The 20,579-nt window shown below is 37.7% G+C and overlaps 2 protein-coding genes across 2 annotated transcripts; one reads left to right on the top strand and one right to left on the bottom strand.

Annotated features, from left to right (window-relative positions):
- The first annotated feature begins 1,647 nt into the window (after positions 1–1,647).
- Positions 1,648–12,406, top strand: LOC143892409 (purple acid phosphatase-like). Its single transcript, XM_077397006.1, has 8 exons — positions 1,648–2,031; positions 2,600–2,800; positions 3,092–3,203; positions 7,148–7,374; positions 9,677–9,815; positions 9,945–10,165; positions 11,704–11,825; positions 11,948–12,406. Exons 1-8 carry the CDS (start codon positions 1,867–1,869, stop codon positions 12,144–12,146), a joined length of 1,386 nt encoding a protein of 461 aa, XP_077253121.1. The 5' UTR covers positions 1,648–1,866; the 3' UTR covers positions 12,147–12,406.
- Positions 12,407–13,801: 1,395 nt separating this feature from the next.
- On the bottom strand, positions 13,802–20,361 carry LOC143892406 (serine/threonine protein phosphatase 2A 57 kDa regulatory subunit B' beta isoform-like). The gene is made up of 2 exons (XM_077397004.1): positions 18,820–20,361; positions 13,802–14,377 (listed from the first exon to the last, which is right to left on the bottom strand). The coding sequence occupies exons 1-2, from the start codon at positions 19,972–19,974 to the stop codon at positions 14,048–14,050; spliced, it is 1,485 nt and encodes a 494-aa protein (XP_077253119.1). The 5' UTR covers positions 19,975–20,361; the 3' UTR covers positions 13,802–14,047.
- Between the last annotated feature and the right edge of the window lie 218 nt (positions 20,362–20,579).

The raw sequence follows: 20,579 nt of genomic DNA, 5'->3' as shown, positions 1-20,579 counted from the left end.
TCAAAAAACCAGATTCAGCACCCCATTCTATTCCTGCTCCGATTATCCCATCAAACGGAATGGCAATTCCAAATCTTTAGTTTGGGCAAGCATGGGAAGATGATTTTATACGAAGGAGGATATTGACTTTGATTTTTTTTATTTATTTTTTCTAGGAGCTATCAAAATCAGCCTTATATTCCAGTAAAAATTCCGCCCCCAGTTTTCCTTTACACCAAGTCGCCAACAATGCCAAACCAAACGCTGGAATCCGCAGATACATAAATAGATGTCAATTCTGATTTCTGATTCCCGCACATCTGTATTGCTGGAATGTGCCACGTGTTAAAGAAAAATTTACTTTTTGATGATTTCCCTAAAGTTAAAGGATTGCTCAGGTCACTAGTGATGTTGTGGCGTGAAACAATTTGTTTGGTCCCCTTTTAGGTCGTACTCTCGGTTTCCCTAGCATTACTCTTTGCTATTATTGTTGAGAGTCATGAAAAGATGTCGTATGCAACACAGTTTTGATTTGGGAAATGAATGGCTGAGATTAGTCTGACTGGAAAATCCATCTAAAAAGAGAAATCTCAGCCATTCACTTGCCACGTGAAGATGCTGTTTCACCTTAGTGAAATGCCCGAAATCAGGCCATTCATTTTTGAAGGAAGGGTTGAGATTATTCTAAGTAAAAAACATGCCTTTTAATCTCACCCATTCACTCAAACGTGACAGCTCTGATTTCGGACCACTCCCTGAGTCGCCGTGGATGTGAAGTAAACTCAACATTCCCGGCCCACCTTATTCTGCCAAAATTTTCAAGATGTATTTTATATGACAAAAATACCCCTATCATTCTAAAAAATAACGAACATATTCTTAATTTTAGTAACGTGCCTAGGGGTGCAACTCGGGCGGGTCGGGTTCGGGTTGAGGCCAACCCGAACCCAACCCGAGCAACCATGTACTCAACCCGAGTTCCAACCTGACGACGACCCGACCTGAACAACCTTTTTTGCCAACCCGAACCCGACCCAACCCGAGATTTTAAGCTTAAAAACTAATTTTTTTTTTAGAAATGTCGGGTTGGACTCGAGTTGGGTTGCCCAAGCCATCAACCTGAACCCTACTTGAACTCAACACAACCCGAGTTTTTTCCGGGTTGAACCCGCCGGGTTCGGGTTGAGCCCGCCCTAGTTGCACCCCTAGTCCGTGCCAGTCAATTCCCTACTAAATGCTACATTTGAGTAGGGGCATTCTTGTGACGAAACAATTGATAGGCCGTGCCCGGAAAATCTAATCGTTACAAAAGTCCAAGTCAAGGTGCCCCGCTTTAGATTCTCTCATCTTAGAAAAAACAACGGAAAAAGGCATCTTACGTTCAGACCCAGTCAAGCATGGCCGCGTGCATTCATCTTTACATAAAGTCTAAAATCCCGAAAAGGAGCCATGATAAGTTCGCACCACCAGTTTTCACACGTGAACTAACGTGTTTTTTATGTGTAAAAGTGGTGCGAATCATCCGACAGGGGATGCTAATTTATCATTAATGATAAGAAGCGAATTTTATACGTCGAGACAGAATGCCCACATGGCTGTGAAAAATATATAATACCGAGGGTTCTAACTTCCAAGACACCTACCTCTTCCTAAATTTATCCGCAATCCTAACACACTACGATACAAAGATTTTTCACTTTTGGAAGTTTTCTTGCACTTTTTTGTCTTTATTGCCTCGTTCTTCCCAACGCAGCAGTCAACCTTTTTATATTCTGCCGGTATCCAATAGTGGATATTCCCCCTGTTTCTTCAAGGAGTAAAATCTAGTTTCATAACTGGGTTTTTTATTCACTTTGGAGGAAGAACAGAGATAAGGTGAAGGGGGAGATGATGGGTGGGTGTTTGATTGTTCTGGGTTTGATCTTGCAATCAGTTATAAGCTGCAATGGAGGATTCACAAGTAGTTTTGTTAGGAAAGTTGAGAAAACTGTTGATATGCCACTTGATAGTGATGTCTTTCGTGTTCCCCCAGGCTATAATGCTCCTCAACAGGTCTTATTTTCTTCTCCTCTTTCTATTCTCATGGATAAGAAAACTTGTTTTTTTTTTTGTTTCCATATATGTGGAAAATATTATTATGTTGATGATACCCAACTCCCCATTTTGATTTTTTCTTGATTTCTTTGGTCATGATGTATCATGCCTCAAAATTGATTTCTAGTGCTTGATTCTTTGGGCTCTGTTTTATGATTCTCTAAAATCTGGTTTTTGTTTTCTCATATATGTAGAAAATATTATTATGTTGATCCTACCCAACTCCCCATTTTACATTTTTCATGATTCCTTTGGCACATATGTTTTTCCTTTTGATTTCTAGTGCTTGATTCTTTGGGCTCTATATTATGATTCTCCTAACTTTTTTATATAAAAAAATTGGTGATATTTTATCATTTCTGCTGAAAACTAACTTTGCTAGACCTAATTTATGATCATCTGTCTCAAAATTCTTAAAAAACAAAGACAGAAAATTCCTTTTCTTCATTGTGCTCAACATTGAAATGTGCTGATTGATTATTTTTGTATATTAAATCTGTGGTTTTATGGGGGTTGCGTTTTAAAGGTTCATATAACTCAAGGAGACCATGAAGGGAATGGGGTAATCATCTCTTGGGTCACTCCTGATGAACCCGGTTCCAATACAGTACTTTATGGGACTGCAGAGAACAAGCACAAGTTCCGTGCTAATGGCATTGTCACTACTTATAAGTTCTACAACTATACTTCGGGCTACATTCATCACTGCACCATCAAGAAGTTGGAGGTATGCCCCTCTTTTGATACTACTTTCTTCTAATTATTCATATGAACGCTCAACATAAGCTTTATAGATTTGGGTCTTGTTATTGTTAGGAATTTTCATTCAATTATTTCATCTTGCTGCATGGTGATGGTTCTAGTTTTGCTTGGATGAGTTCGCCATGCTTCTGGCATAAAATGTTCCTTTTTATTTCCATATTGTCATTTTTTGTGCCAAATTGCTTGAATTTGGTACGTTCATTAAGTGTGTGAGCAATAATAAGTTTGAAATAATGTATGTTTTTCGTCATTGCAGTTTGACACTCAATACTTCTATGAGCTTGGGCTTGGAAACACAACACGACAGTTCTGGTTTAGAACTCCTCCAAAAACTGGTCCGGATGTTCCATATACTTTCGGTCTTATAGGTATTTTCTTATTACAAGTGCTTTTTGCATTCTTTTAGCAGTGTCCATATGCTTAGCTCTGACAGAAATAACTCAAGCAAATATTTTATTTTCTTTATATTGAACACCCCAACAAGAAGAGTTGATCCGACTTAATGCAATTCTCTTATTTTTAACACACACTCCTAACAGAACGAATCTATTATTTTTTAAACATAGAATTCTAATAAGGAAAAGCAGCATATATGAAAAGAGAAAAGAAGACCCTACAATGAATAAGAGATACAAAATAGGAAGACTATTCAACATCTGAATAAGAAACACCAAAATTAGCTAAACTATCAGCATTGGTATTTCTTTCATTATGAGAGAGAACAGACACTCAAAAGACAAGAGAAACTGACTCCATCTCCCTAAACAAATACAGAATGTGTCAAGGAGCGTGAGGGGTTTTCCATAGCCAGTTGCTATAGGGAGTCATCCTGAACCCAAACTTTGTAAAATCCAATGTTTGCCAGAAATTTTAAGCCACGCTATGCCGCTTTTATCTCTGCATCAATTTCTTCACCTTCTCGTAGATGTACATCAAGTCCCAATGACAATTCCTCTACAATTCGAGTTAACAAGTCCAAAGCCGGCCATACTATGCTCGCCAGATTGTCATGTTGAACCTTGCCGATCCAACAATCTAAATAATGTCATGAAACCATAGTTCTAAAAACCGAACAATTACCATCATCAATACCAAATAACCTAAGCCTAGAAATACAATTCTCAATCATCATATCTCATCAACTCCCCATGTAGCTACTCTCAACTACAAAATTCTCTTTTCAAAATTCCATCTCAGACGCTGCTTTCGTTTCTCCACATTTATCGCTATAAAAATTTCCTTTGTCTTCGGTGTGGTCAAGAACTCATGAGCCCACAAATCTAGCTCTTCGTATAGGTTTATAATCTCATTTACTGCCCACAACTAGTTAGCATTGATGGCATTCTTGGATGAAGGGCCTTTATTTCCCTCACTAATCTTGCAAAAGTTGCACGTTTCATGTACTTGCTGTTCATTGGAACTCGTGCCCATTGGAGAGATGAAATGCCCCCTTTGTATGAACATGATCAACCGACTTCTTCAAAAGCTCTAACGACTCCTTTACACTATTGCTCATAACTTCTTTTTCTTTCTTTCTTTTTTTTAAATGTTTCCATCTACAAATATTTTAGATGTAAAATGCCGTGGATCTTTTAAGAGGTCATAATGCAACTAGTTTCTCTTTGTTCTGACAAACAACTAAATGCAACTTTTTAAAAATAAGCATCGATCTATAAATATGTTTACAATGGACCAAGAAAAAGCACAAATAAAGAGATGATATCACATAGCTCAATAGCAAGAAACAAAGCCAAAAACAATGAAACTTTAATGCCTGCCAATTGAGAAGAACCTAAAAATCCATTAAAGGAACCAAAAGCAGAGACAGAAAAACATATTAAAAAAATATTTCTTTCCCACTCCATCCGAAAGCAGAGACAGAAACACTCATTTCAGATATTGAGCGTGACAGCCCAAGAGTAAAAACTTAGCTTAAAGAAAAGTAATTTTGTTTACCAGAGATTCCATGTAGTGGAACTTTTGTGGGATGAAGGTGGAGCAAGGACATTGAGAATCGTTTCCACAACCCCATGAAAGAGCATGTCATGGCCTTCTTGTAGCTTTTACTGAGAGAGAAAATGAGAGCAAGAGAGAGTTTCAATGAGAAACAAAGTCCATTTTAGAGAGAGAAAGATTAATATCAATGAGAAATCACTCTTCTTCCTTATTCGGCTCTGTCATCTACTGACCTAATCCCTCTCTCTGTGTTGGAAAACACCATTGCACAGTCAAACCCACCACAAGTCACACAAATGGGAAATTACAGAGACACAGAGAGGTAGAAATATCTTTTTTTTTTCTTCTGGTCAGGGTTTTCTCTCTCTTTTCCGCAAGATATAAAGAGATAGATGAAATTACAATGATACAGAGAGAGGGATGAAATTACATACACACACACACACACACACACACACACACACACACACACACACACATATATATATATATATATATATATATATATATATATAGAGAGAGAGAGAGAGAGAGAGAGAGATAACTTTCATCGAGCTATTCAATAGAGAGATTTGTTCGCAAGCTGTTCTTCCAAGGAGGTAGAGGAGAAGGAACAATGCCCATGATCCCAAAGCTTTCTAAGTTCAACCTTCTAAAAAGGGATTTGCCGGTCAATGTTTTTGTTAAAGAGTTAGGATTTTGGGGAGTCTTTCACTAAAATCCTTCCCTACCCTACTAATTAGAGATTTGACGGTACTATCTCCCCATACATTCACTGTTGTCACAATTGGGAATGCAATATCGAAATTCATGTTTAATTGGGTCTAATTTCTATAGCAACTGTGCACATTTTGTTAGAATTACCTTCACAATTGTAGCCATCAAAGGTGGGATCATTCTTCATTCAACGAATATGTCCGGGCAAATTATCATGAACTTAATTAGTTTTAAATATATCTGGTCTTTTTGGAGGATCGATGTCAAAACAAAATGGTTCAGTCTTCAAAGCACCTTTGAGGTGCATATTATTGTTTTATCATTCAGTGCTCACATGTCATTCTCATCTTGATAATTGGCGTAGATGGAGTTTTAATTAATGCATAGTACATAAAAGCATTCTTATGCACATATTTTCCTCACTTGTGGAAGACGTTTATGCTTGTGAGACCTTTACTAATGAATGGTTGCAACACTGATTGCTTATGATCTAAACATCTCATTGCTCGATGAGATTGTAGGCATCCATTAATCACTAACACTTGTTTGTTGTTGATATTTACTTCCCTTGATTGGGCATGCCGTGTCTCACCAATTGCTTAGGCCCTGTTTGTTTTGGATTATGACAACCGATTGTGGAGTCCCCAACCGATTATTGGACCGAAAATTGCACTAAATTTGAGTTCAATAATTGGTTGGGGACTCCACAATCGGTTGTCATAATCCAAAACAAACAGGCCCATAGATTTCCTGGTCGTGCACATGTACTGTCTCGGCAATTGCTGAGAATTCCTTACATGAAAATGACAGCATGAAGTCGAGTCCCATTGAATGCAGCTCAATATCTAGTATATTTGAGTTCTAACTATTTAAAATTTAATTTAGGAAAGAAATAGTAGTTACCTATTTGTCTACTCATTACTCCTTGTAGCAAGTTGGCTCGTGGAATAACAAGGTGCCATCTTAATATGGAAGGTCATGGCCATGCCTTCCAAGCATTGCTCAATATAAAAGTCCCATTTTCATCAATTAATTTTATGAGTTGTTGCTTTTAGCTTGAAATGAAAGGGGAGTACTTCATAATGAAAAAGATATTAATCATATTTTATAGTATTCCTTTTTAAAAGTTTAAACAACCTTTGTGATACTCACTGGATTTGTAATCTCTCAAGATTTATGGGACATTTTTTCCGAAATTTGTGGAATTATTCATGCTGAACTTGCTTTATGTTATCAAGACCATACATACATACATATATAGTATGAATGAATGCATGCATGTACGTGTGCGCGCGCGCTTGTCTTTGTTTGTGTTAAAGTAGAAAAGATTAAATAACGCCTCCTCCAAGAGCTTTTGGACTAATTGGTAGTTTCACGTGGTATCAGAGCCAAGGTTCTGGGTTCAAAACTCCTTGATATTAAAAATCCACATCTAATGGCCAGCCCAAAAGAGGGGCGACATGTGCCACGTGTAGGCCAACCCTAAAAAGAGGGGCCACACGTGAGGGGGAGTGTTAAAGTATAAAAGATTGAATAACGCATCCTCCAACAGCTTAAGCTTTTGGAGTAATTGGTAGTTTCACAGTTATGTTGTTTTCCCACTTTCGTGTGGATTTTTACCCTATCAGATTGCGTGCAGGGGATCTTGGTCAGAGTTATGATTCAAATATCACACTTACTCATTACCAGTCAAACCCAAAGGGACAAACGGTGTTGTTTGTCGGTGATCTTTCTTATGCAGATAATTACCCATATCATGATAACATCAGGTGGGATACATGGGGCAGGTTCACTGAGAGAAGTGCTGCCTATCAACCTTGGATATGGACTGCAGGAAATCATGAAATTGATTTTGCTCCAGAATTTGTAAGCATCATACGTTTTTCTGCTCTAAGTAACTCAATAACTCATCCCAGTCTTAACACATGTTTTTCATATTATATTGGTCTATATTATTAGTTTATTTATTTATTTAGGCCAGAGTGCCAGACTGTCTGTTGAGGTTATTATATTGTTCATCGTATTAATCCTGTTGTAGTTCAATCAAATCGGAACTTCAATGTTAATGGATTAAATTTGCTCTCCCTAGTAATTGTGTTAGATTAGGTTAGTTTAGGCTTTAATTTGCTCTCCCTATTAATTGTGTTAAGAAATTAGGTTAGTTTAGGTGGGGCTGATTATTTTTTTTTAGTTTTGGTGCAATTCTATTACTTTTATGTTTATTTACATATGTAGGATGGGCCTGTCATTGATGGCCCTAAGTGACACTTCATTTAATTCAGAGAACTTTACCATATATAATGTGTGTCGTGGGGTTGGATTTCAACCTTCGTGAAATCGTTTTCTCTATTGTTTCTTTCTTCATGTTCTCTCTTGCTAGTAACTTTTCCTTCTTTACCCATTTGTACTGGATGTGGGTGGATTGTTATAAGCATAACATGGTGTCAGAGCTTGGTTGATCTTGAACATGATTTACGAGGTATGCTCATCAATATGAAACCTTGACTCTCCATTCTCTATTCTTTATTCTCTTTTGTTTTGCTCTTCCTTCTACTATCAGATCTAAGGCCTTGGACTAACTCTTCTCTTTTTAAGTCAATTCTCATCTTTTGGACCAAGGTTTTAAATTTCAGTTTCGGTTTCGGTCGCCACGAAAACAAAAACGTTTCGATTTCAGTGGAAATCATGTAAAATCAGAGAAACATATAGAAACATGTACAAATGATAAATTTTAAAGATGAAACTCCAAGAAATGCTAGAATAAGCACAAATATACACTAGAAACCATCACATAAGTAAGTCAGCCATCCATATTGGTTTAAAAACATTGAACATCTAGTGGCATGCACTTATAAATATGTATACATAATACATGCACCACATTTTGTATGAAATCCAAGTAAATATAATTATGTAATAGACACTAATCTAGTGAGATTTTATATGGTGTGTGGTCGTATAGTCCAATATTTTTCAAAAAAGTCCTGTACGGCCCACTCATAGGATGATCCAAGCCGTTCATTTGTTGAGCCACAACGTAAATAGGTTGTACCTCGAGAATCATTTCCATAGGGTTATCCTAACCCTCCGATCTATATAGGGACTGACATTATGGAAACCTCCATAGATTGAGGGCTAGGGTCATCCTAAGGAAATGATTTTAGACAGAACAACCTATTTATTTTTCTAAAAGTAAGAATCAAATCTTTCTCATTTTATCAGGCATTTCATGGTTGACTCCTACAGAACACTAAGTTTCTACCCAATGATTGGGGGCCGTTTCAAATACCCTACCCTTTATCACAGCAATCTTAGATCTTGCTATTACACTTCAAGCATTAGCTTCATAGTCTATCTTTGATTTGTGGCTTTGCGCTTATTTATCAACTCACAGTTACACATTATGTTAAAGGAACTACTTCTCATGGGTTATGTATACAGCTTTGAACCTCCTTCCAACTGGTTAAATTCTTTAACATTGATTGAGATCTTTACCACAGTTTCTTTAACAATGTGAGAGAGTTCATACAGAACAGTATAACTGCATTTACCACTGTTTTAATTTCATCACCAACACATTTGTAAACAGGCAAGACTTTCTAAAAGTAATATTCAAAACTTTCTCATTTTTTTCTAGTTTGTTTTAAACACTTAATGGAAAACTACTTCAGATGGAAAGTTAGAAACAACCTATTCCAATTTAACTGCTAAAGCCTAAATTGATAATGAAACTCAAAACTTCCTAAATTTTCTATTTTGATGTCATCATTGTACCTTACCTAGTTCTCTTTTAGGATTCCTAATCTTGTACCCTAACAGTGTGAGGTCCTTGACAAACCAAGTGACTTATTTCAAGTACCAGACGGAGAGTGAGAAATGTCTCTACATACTAATATGCTGGATTGGCTGGGATTATTGATTGGATTAGCTTCAAATATGTTTCTGTATCATTCACTTCTTTATTTTGAACTAATAAACTGTGAGACATAAGCATATCATATAATAATTCTCATCATTTGAGATCATAAGTCATTGATTCTCATAAAGTTTACTATTAGTTATGGGAATCGGTGATTATCATTAATGTCAGTGATAAATTTTCTTTTCGACTGTTTGACCACTGGTTGGGAGCTTTGATTTAACCGAACAATGGTAACTTCTTCTGCAGGGTGAAACCGTGCCATTTAAGCCGTATAGACACCGGTATCATGTACCATATAGAGCATCCGGTAGTACCATGCCGTTCTGGTATTCCATCAAGCGAGCTTCAGCATACATCATTGTTCTCTCTTCATATTCAGCATATGGTAAGGGTGTGGGGTTTATGTACATGGCCATTATCTTCTCAAATAGATAATTTTTATTCATAACACGATTTTCCTTGAAATGTATGGAGATATTTCATGACTACATGTAGTTACTACTTCTATTTGTAGGTAAATACACTCCTCAGTACAAATGGCTTGAGCAGGAGCTACCTAAAGTTAACAGGAGTGAGACACCATGGTTAATTGTTCTTATGCACTCACCATGGTATAACAGCTATAACTATCATTTTATGGAAGGGGAAACCATGCGTGTAATGTATGAGCGATGGTTCGTGCAGTACAAGGTCGATGTTGTATTTGCTGGTCACGTTCATGCATATGAACGATCTGTAAGTGGCCATGCTTTCTATCTAATATTTTGTTCCATTTAACTATTTCCTGAGCACAAGAGTGCATTTTGATGTCAACCTTTTTCCAATTTGGTTGTAAACTCCTATGCATCTAAGATTTAATTAGACTGATTTAGGCAGTTTACCTTTCTAATAGTACCTTAATGTCTGGGTGTATTTGTAGATGCATTATAACTGTTTCAAATCCTACTTCATTTTTAATTTGATAGTTCTTGGTGCCATAGTTGTTGGCCCATCTGGGAGAATAAGATAGCTAGACTTTTTCAATGAGGCAAGAAGACATCCATTGGAAGAGCCATAATGGTATCTTAAAATCTCCCTAGTACGATGGAATTTCTATAGGGGTTCCTTTTGGGTCCAGCACACAAGTGATTATCTTTGGAAATGCGAGGAGATAATTCTCAAAAAAGGATCGAGATTGAAAGTAGCTTCCAGATGTAGGGGCGCAACTCGGGTCAATTTTTCGGAATTCTGGTAGACCTTTTTTATAAAATCAGATCGGGTTCGGGTTGATTCCAATTCATTTTTTTGGCAAAAGCTTCACCCGACCCGACCCAAGTTGCTGATGGAAGCTCTGGAGGTAACCCGGTCCTGCTGTCCTAGGTTGGATGTTTAGGAATTCAGAAGAGATCATCAAGATCTATTCCGGTCCAGCAGACTGTACAGTTGGAAATGAAGCTTAGCGTCTGACCTTGGTGGTGAGACTGGACATCTTCAATGAAGAATTAGCGGGAAGCCTTAGGGGCTGTTTGGATACACGGATTTTAGAATCCAGGTTTTTAGTTTGAAAACAGTGTAAAAAATGGTTTATGATCAAGCTGCTGCATGCTGTCCTGGCAGCGTTGGTCATGAGATTTCTAAAGCCTGGTTTTCTTGCTTAAAATCCAAGAAACGCTGCCAGGACAGCATGCAGCGGCTTGCTTATGAACCCTCTTTTACACTGTTTTCAGACTAAAACCTGGATTCTAAAATCCGCGTATCCAAACGGCCCCTTAGTGTTGAGGAGGATTCCAATAAAGTAATAAAGGATGGAAAAGAGGACTGTTGCCTGCACTCAATAGATTAGTTAAGATGGCTGGTTGAGTTAAATGGTCTATGAAGATCTATTCCTGCATCTTTCTACAATATCTGAAGTTCGCCAGTGATATAGCTGACAGTCTTGCCGGGGAGAGTAGACAGCCCATCTCTGAGAACTGGAAACACCTTCCCCTTGCTGTAGTTCGTATTTGTATTAAAGGTCGTATTTTTCTGTGTTCTCATCAGGTAATCCATGTTTTGTTGAGAGATTTAGGTGGTATTTGGGATACAGGAATTCATTACTGAGTTTTCTAGGAAGTTTTAGTCTGTAACTTCTGTATTGGGTCTGGTTCAACTTCTTTTATCTCAGATTACCATCTATTGATGAAAGCTGTTACCTTTTTAAAAAAAATTAAAGTTGATTTCCTTTCTTATGGTTTACCGGGGTCTCCACTTTGTGAATGCAGTGATTTTATACCATAGAATTTTTTTTCTTGCAGGAGCGTGTTTCAAACATTGCATACAACATAGTGAATGGGATATGCACTCCAATAAACGATCAATCTGCTCCTGTATACATTACCATTGGCGATGGAGGAAATCTGGAAGGACTAGCAACCAAGTAAGTTTAGTACAGAAAGCTGATTTCCAAAAACCATTTTTACACTTCAAGTTTATAACCCGTCTCTTAAAATCCTCCATATGCATGGGTATTTGATTGGGAATTTCATTTATTCTGTGCAGCATGACTGAGCCACAACCCAAGTATTCAGCTTATAGGGAAGCCAGCTTTGGTCATGCTATATTTGAAATTAAGAACAGAACCCATGCCTTTTACAGTTGGCACCGCAATCAAGATGGAGATGCAGTACTTGCTGATTCTTTATGGTTCTACAACCGATATTGGAATCCTGTCGATGACTCCACGACAGCCGTATCTTGATACTGAATCCTTACTCTGATAGTCTGATTATCAGGAATAAACAGCCATTTTATCTTATTTATTTTCGATTCACCTAAAGAATTTCTGTCTTTTCAACACATAATAATGTCTTTTAAACCTTTCCAATATAGTTTCAGTTCCAGATATTTATTGTTGAAAATGTGTAGCCACGTGCATTTTGGTTTAAAGACTGTAATAGAGTTTAACAGGGCTTTTGCCTGCACAATTATAATAAATTACATATTGGGTTTTGATATCAATTAGCTACTTGTGATTTCCACATTGCTGCTAATAGTTTATGTTGATGTGGGTCTGTTTGCGTATGGGTTGATCTCTCTCAATGCTTATTTTTAAGGCATGAGAGGCTAAATACTTGGTGAATGAATATACGTATGAAGGTGCATTCAATCGTATTGACCAAATCAATAATCAAACGGGGAAGAACACTGATATAGAAGATTAGATAGTTCAAATCAACAATCAGGTTGAGGAATTAACCAAAAGTTATCATCTTATCATTAGAAGATTGATAATCCAAAGACTCTTAGGAGATCTTAGTGCAACCAAGATCAACGGCTAAATTCGAGAGGAAGCTATTGAATTGATTAGCAAGGAAAGGGCATATGGGAAACCATTTCTAAATCTGAAGCCTTAATTTCATTTTTTACAATTTCCAAATTTGTCTTTGCCTAGGATAGTAGCTGCCTAAAATAAAGGCACCAACCTATACAGCTTTCATAACTTACATCTAACGTAAAAGATAGAGAAATCCTATGGCCCTATTTGGATTGCAGGAATTTTCTGGAAAAGTTTGGAAAGGAAAAATATTTCTAAAATTTTCAAATTTTTTCTTTTACAAATGAAAAAAACACCACTGGAACCAACCCAATTCTATTTTTATTTAGTGGGACTTTCAATTTATGATGATATCCCTCTAAACTAATCATAATCTTATTATTTTTTTCTAAATTGAGGAAAGAAAAAAATTTCTCGAATATTTTCTTGAAATCTAAAAGGGCCCATAATTTATAGTATGGAATGGCTAGCGACCATCGCAGAAGGCATTTCACAGAGCGACTAAGGTCAAGGGCTTTTTTCTACTTTCACAATGAAATTTTGGACATTTCTCTAATTTGTCAGGTCAAAGGGTGTCTAGAACCCACCATACGAACAACATAGCAATTCCCTTTGTTTCCACTCTTCAGTTTAATTCTGTGGTTGGCTGTTGATAGCTTGTGCAGAGTTGTACCAGTCATTCAGTCAATGAGAATAGCTCAAATTAAGAGGGGTGCCAATACTAAAACAGGGGAGTGCAAATATCATCTCCTTTCGGCTTATTATTTTCCTTATTTTTAGGCCACTGGTATTGGCAGTGCCATATTTTTATAATTGCACTAACTTACCTTGTCTTGTCTTATTTAATTGGCCTTGTAGAGTTTTTTGGGAATTGTATTAACGTTTGACAGATGGTTAAACAATAAAAGATAAGGTAAGTTAGTGCAACTATTAAAACATGGCAGTGCCAATATCAGTAGAGCCTATTTTTATTCTGATTTCTTTCAAAGCAGTGTCATTACCAAATCCATAACCATAACCTCCCCATATTTTATCTCTTTTAACTGTTATCTTGGAGGGTTTGATTGAGAAAACAGGAGAACAAATAACCCTCTTGAAAAGAATTCATTCATAATCTGCATCAAATTACAAACAATACATTTTAAATTGCAATTACACTTGCCCTTTTCTCTTCATCGTGTTACTTGGCATATCCAATCTGGACAGACCAAAATACCTACTTGACCATAACCACATCAAAATAATACATTTTAAATTGAAATTACATTAGCCCTTCTCCCTTCATCATGTAGCTTAGCATATCCAATTTTGACAGACCAAAATACCTAATTGACCATAACCATATCCTCTCCACCAGACATGGCAGCAACCACAGCTTCAAGTCTCTTCCATGTCAGTTCCCGATGCTCTTCCAACCCTTTGGCCTGCGTTTCTTTCTCTAAATATTTCCGCTGGCACTCTTCGAATAGTTCAATGTCCATTTCCAGGAACATCTTTCGGACATTTGCAGTCAGCCCGTTAACAGCTTGATTCCAATGAGACTGTATGTTCTTCTCAAGAGATTCAAATATGATGGGTAAAATGGTACTGCGGTTTTGGGCGACTAAGCCTACAAAGTGATCATTGTTCCAAAGGAAGAGGGCCCTTTCCGCGACCTGCCATGGAGATATACTTCAGCTACTAAAACATTATAGAAATATGCATAGAACCCGGCAAGACGATGTGCATTCAAAGACAGAATATAGGTAGATGCAAAGTTCATTCCAGAAGAAAAATGTTTCTGCAATCTTCTTTGGATGAATACTAACCTTTCAAAAAAATATATATACTAACATTGGTAGTCAAATCTCTATGTTCCTGGCTCTGTGGTTCATGCACCAATTTCCATATTTTAAGGAAATAAATTCAGTTTCTAGAGCCCAAAGTAGGTAACTGAGTGGAGTTTCATTCTATTAATTATGATAAGACAAAATTGACTCAAACAGGATGGCATCAGGTGAAAATTAATCAATTAAACATGTGATGGTTAAGTAGAGAATAACTGAAGGAATGCATTACAAAGAAAAGAAACTTGAGTAGAGGTTGCCACCAAGAATCAAGATGGTAAGGAAGAAAGATTCAAAGAAAGGCGGCCCTTTCAAATATGCCATTACCTTTCTTTTGGAGGCAAGATTATCTGATCAAGGCGGCCCTTTCAAATATGCAGGTTTACTTTATGTCTTTATATAAAATCCCGGCTAAGGTAGCAAAGAGAATCGAACAACTGCAGAGAGATTTTCTATGCGAGGGAGAGAAAAGTAAGAAATAAAACACCTCTTGAAGTGGGACAAGGTTGCAAGTTGAAAAACCAGGGAGGATTGGGGATCGGGAGGATAAGATTAAGAAACAAAGCCTTACTGGGAAATGGTTATGGAGGTATGGGGAGGAAGAAGATGCCCAATGGTTTGGGCAGATCATTAACGAAATCAAGGTAGATTTGGTCGCTTGGAGCAGAAATGAAAACGCCTTACCGAGCTACAATATGGATGATATTATAAGGAATTGGAAGATGGTTATTTATGAAAAAATGTCAAAGGTGGAAACAACTCCAAAATGGAAACCACCACCTCAAGGTTGGATATAGTTCAACTTTGATGGGTGCTCCATAGGTAAATCCGGGAAGAACTGGAATTCCTGGAGTGTTCTGTGATTAAAAAAAAAAAAGGTAGCACCATCCGGACCAGCCAGCATATTAAGGATCACATGAGGCAGAGGAGTGGGCCCTACGATGAGGTCTTAGATGGTCTGTCAATCAAGTAGGACCTTTAATCATTGAGGGCAACTCATCCAATTGTTAGCATGGGCTCAAAACAAACCCTCAGGCCATTGGGAATTGGCGAACATCATCTCCGAAGTTAGAGACTTATGTGTGACCATTCAGCCTAATTTCACACGCACGAAGAGATTGGCAAATGATGTAGCTAATCGGTTGGTGAAAGAGGGTGTGAATAAAGCTAGACCTCAGATTATTGCGAGGATGAAGAAGGGTTGGAGGGCAGTTAAAGTAACATTAAAAGGGGGTATCTGCAGATTGTAATAAGTGTGTATTGGATGACTCCTACCCTTGACATGTATTAGAACTTGTTAAAATTAATAAAATTCGTAACCTTCTTAGACAAAAAGAAATGGAAAAGTAGAAACTTCTAAATTTGGAGAGAGAGAGAGAGAGAGAGAGATTCCTCTGACGGAGCACAAAAAGGCTCTATGTTCAAGATAGCAGCCTAGCAGGAATTCTGATATGATATCTAGCGAGTATGTGGCTACATCACCGCCAGTGCGGGTGGAGTCGGGCTCCAATAAGAAACCAGGGGAACGCTTTATACTGCACCTATGTCCTTTTAGGTGCATTAATTCCAAGCATGCTTTGTTTCGTACACATGGAACCTATGGTATATTTGACTGAATTATCCATGTAAGTAGTATATGGACAAAAGATGTTGAAAACAACCTTTAGCCACCTTTTTCTAAAGTTAAACAATTTTATTGATAGCTGTAATCATCTTACAACTGCGGAGACGAGGCATCCCACCAGTGAAGCATTGCTACACAACTCCATAAGTATCCACCAAGATTCCATTAAAGCACTCCACCGTAAAGCTAAAAGACCATATATATCCCAAAAACATAATATATATAACACTGTGCGCAAATATGAGTACAGTTTTATAGCAAAATTATTACTTCAGCAAAAACATAATATCTGCAACACACAGAGAATCCACAATAGTAACCCTAGTTCATGCTGCAATCATTGCAGGGTGCATTCCAGCCTTAGCAAAAACGGCAAATATGAGTACAGTTACAGCAAAATTATTACTTCAGCAAAAACATAATATCTGCAACACAACAGAGAATCCATAATAGTAACCCCTAGTTCATGCCCCAATCATTGCAGGGTGCATTCCAGCTTTAGCAAAAATGGTACTTTTTTGAAAAAAAAAATGCCATTTAAAATTCATTTTAATGGTTTGCCGTTTGAAACTTTTAAAGTCCCTTTTTTTAGGAAAACTTTTTAAACACATTTAAAACGCGTTTTAAACGTATTAAACACATTTTTTGGCCAACTTCCAACTTTACCGCCACTTTATTTTGAAAATTACAAAATTTTAAATGCATTTTTTTGTGTTTTCGTTTTTTTTTTTAACCAAAACCGTATTAAACTCGAATATTTTGTGTCCAGTTTTATCGTCGAATCACGTTTTGCTAACTATGATTCCAGTAGATGTATTTATCCCAGTGTTAGGCTCCAACTGAACGACCTGTAGATCCTCTCTGTCCACCATCATTGGCTAGACTGTCTTCTTTTTCGTTGGCCGATCGCCTCCTATGCAGAAACATAGGCACAATCTGCTGGACAAGCTCCCTTATTTCATCGATGATATCCACTAGCTGCCACGAACCGACCGGTTTGTTGTTGGCCCAAGCTAAAACATTTGTCGAGTCAACTTCAATAATCAGCAGTCCCGACCCATGGTCAGTGAACCATCTCAATCCCCATAGCCACGCTCTTGCTTCTAAGAAAGTAGAGTCGCAGATCTTGGCAGGACCTGAGAAGGATAGATTGCAAGGCCATTTGAATTATGGAATAGTCCTTCGATGCCCTCCCGTCCTGTGTTCCCCTTTGAGCTTCTACCAAAGTTCAATTTAGTCCAACCACCAAGGGGCGGTGACCACTTTGGCAACACTTTTAACTTTTTTCTTTTTTCCAACACCATAACCTTCCAATTGCGTAAAATCTCCCCAACACTATAGCGCGCTGATTCTTTATCACTCCTACACCAATGGATAAGATCATCCTTGATATCAAAGCGCAACCTCGCTCTTTGTTGTTCAATATGTGGTTGTTCCCTTCTTTCCATAGATGCCAGATCACTGTAAATGGAACCCACTGCCACATCGCCCAAGCCACATCACCAGAGGGGCTCCCATTCCATTCCGACATAATGTTTTTATGGAATTCTTGAAAGACCATGAGAGTCCAAATGTTTTGATGATGTTCATCCAAAGCCGATAGGTAAAAGGGGAATGCACCAATAAGTGCTCCAATGATTCTTCACTTAGCTTGCATACAGGGGCACCGACGTGCTAGGCGTATTTTCCTTCTCTTCAAACGATCACACATTCATTCTTCTCTTTACCACAGTCCATGCAAAGGCCACTACACAGGGAGGAGCCCGTGATACGACCTTTAACCGCCAAGAACAAAGAATCCCCGTACTGTGCCACATATACTGTCTAATTCTCTATGTTCCACAAGACATGGAATAGTTTGGTGCCACAACAACTCTAGCAATAAGCTGGTATAGCCAACTTAATAACAAACATGTCAGCCATTTCAACTAATGGAAGATGCAAGTTTCATGCAGGAAAAATCGCTTCCAACAAAAAGAAATCCTTCCATCATGAACTTTTATTTTGTTTTTATTTATTTGAAAATTCCATCATGAACTTTTATCTGACTAGAAAATTATCCTCGACTCTTTCTATTGGAGATATCTGTTTCAACAAACAGTCGATCATAGAAAATTTTCGCTGAGCATATGACAAGTATTAGGGTGAAATGCAATGTTAGAGACAATATGTTGCCATCAAAGTACCCTGCATAGATCAAAGATCCATGCGCTACGAAATCTAGAAATACAAAAAAGCAAATCTAGCAAAGGTCATAAAAGCATAACTCGTCATCAACCTAAACTATGCAGAAGATTCACAATTCTGAGTTCCAATTACAGGCAGAGGCAGACTATCAAATGGAGACAATGATAGTGAATATCCTTAAAAATCACATTATGACTATATCAGAAAGAAACACTGCGTTAATATAATTAGCTACATCAAGAAATTTAAAACAAACAAGACAATTCCTTATATGTGTGCCACACAATTCACTATTAATATTCCAAAACAGTCTACCAGATGAATTCTCACTGAACCATTTTGGATAGAAAAAGTTTCTATTTTTCACCAATAAAAACAAGAGCAAATTCATCATTTAAATAGACTAAAAAACAGCAAAACATAAAGTAAGAAACCGAAAAATAGACGAGTCGATCCAAACCTGGAAATGAGAACTATTGATGCACCTCCCAATTTGTCTGAAAAGAGGAACCGTGCACCGCTGGAATTCAGCACACTGAGTTGCCTCGAGAACTTCCTCCAACTCTCCAAGAAAAAGAACCTCCTTCTGACAATTGGTGACAGGCCAATACTTCAACAACCCCCTTATAACAGTATCTGCCAGCTTGTAATCTTTCTCAACGAACTGGGTAATGCAGTATGACAGCTGCTGATGATACAACGCAATCGATTTAGGCTTGTGGAGAGGAATGAGAGTCCGAACAAGAAAGAGTTTATGTTCTTCTTTCATCGGCAAAGCAAATCCATTTATTATACTCCCGAGAATCTCCAACAACTCCCCAATTCCACTATGCCTCTCCGTCTCAAAGATAAACCGATAAAATATATTGTTGATAGCTTTCCTTATAAATGGACGATGCACCATGAACTTTCCATATATGCGATGGAGAATGGTCTTCAAATACTCCCTCTCACGGGGATCCTCAGAATCAAACAGACCAAGCAATTTCAAAACGAAATAATGATCTATATACCGTTTAGCGATCTTAGTATCAGTATCCGATGACACAACATATCTAAGAAGCAACTCATAAACAATCTGCAAGTGAGGCCAGGCGGGATCGAGATATGGGTCCTCCTCTTCAGGATCAGTGGGTTCAGACCCAGTATTTTCATGGGAGGCTGGAGGCAAACATCTGAATATATTAATGGAGATCATATGAATCAATTCCTCTTGAACAATCTCAGTGATCTTTCCTGGACCAGATTGTATAAAATCGAGGAGCTCAAGCAGGACATTGCCCTTGGCCTCCTTCTCTCGTACCGATTTCAATGTGTCATTGAAGTCAAATTGAATGCAACAAATCTGAAGCTTGCGGAGGAATAGGTTTTGACGATCAGAGATCGCCACATCTCGGAAAAGGGGTAGGGTTTCAATAACAGGGGAAGGCCTAGGGCTAGGGATTGAAGAGGCTGATATAGGCTGAGAATTGGGGACAGAGGAAGAGAGGATAGTACGCGAGGCATGGTTCACGGTCAGACCCGATCCAGAATTCCGGTAAGGATACACAGCAGATTCGTTCGCATCCGATTTGGAATACTTACGACTCCCACGCTTTATGATCTTGTTAAACATCTCCTCCAAATCAAACCCTAACCCTAACCCTCCCCCAGTTTCCTAACAATCAAATCTCTAAGAAAATGGAGGAAATTTTCCACAGAAAATCGATCATATCATCTAAATAATCAAATCTCGAGGAAAATGGAGGAAATTTTGCACAGAAGATCGATCATGTAATCTAAATAATCAAAGATGGAGGAAAATGGAGGAAATTTTGCACAGAAGATCGATCATATCAGCATCGATTGAAACAAAACATAACTAAATTTTCTGTTTTTTAGTTTTCGAACCTTGGAAGCATCGCGAAATCCGAGCGCCTGAAAAAACGAAATGCCGAAACCATCAGCAAAGAGGAGGAGAGTTTTTGTGATAATTTTCAGAGGGAGGGAGAAAAAAAGTAGTTTGGAAAATCGAAGATAAAATGATAACGAAAATGAATTAAAGTGGTTTTTTATTAATGCTTTTGATAATTGCACTAATCATCTTGTCTTTTATTGTTTAAACAGCTGTCAGAAGTTATAACAGTTCACAAAAAGTTCTCAGATGGTCGGTCTCAGGTTCGATCCTACCAAAAACAAGCTCTTAGATGCCAATTAGAAATGAAAAGATAAGCTGAGTTT

This window comes from Tasmannia lanceolata, unplaced genomic scaffold (genome assembly GCF_043159265.1).
Source record: "Tasmannia lanceolata isolate RefF3 unplaced genomic scaffold, GAP_Taslan_0.1 ptg000015l, whole genome shotgun sequence".
Taxonomy (NCBI): domain Eukaryota; kingdom Viridiplantae; phylum Streptophyta; class Magnoliopsida; order Canellales; family Winteraceae; genus Tasmannia; species Tasmannia lanceolata.
The sequence above is the reverse complement of the archived record's forward strand: the minus strand, read 5'-3'. Positions and strand labels throughout refer to the sequence as shown.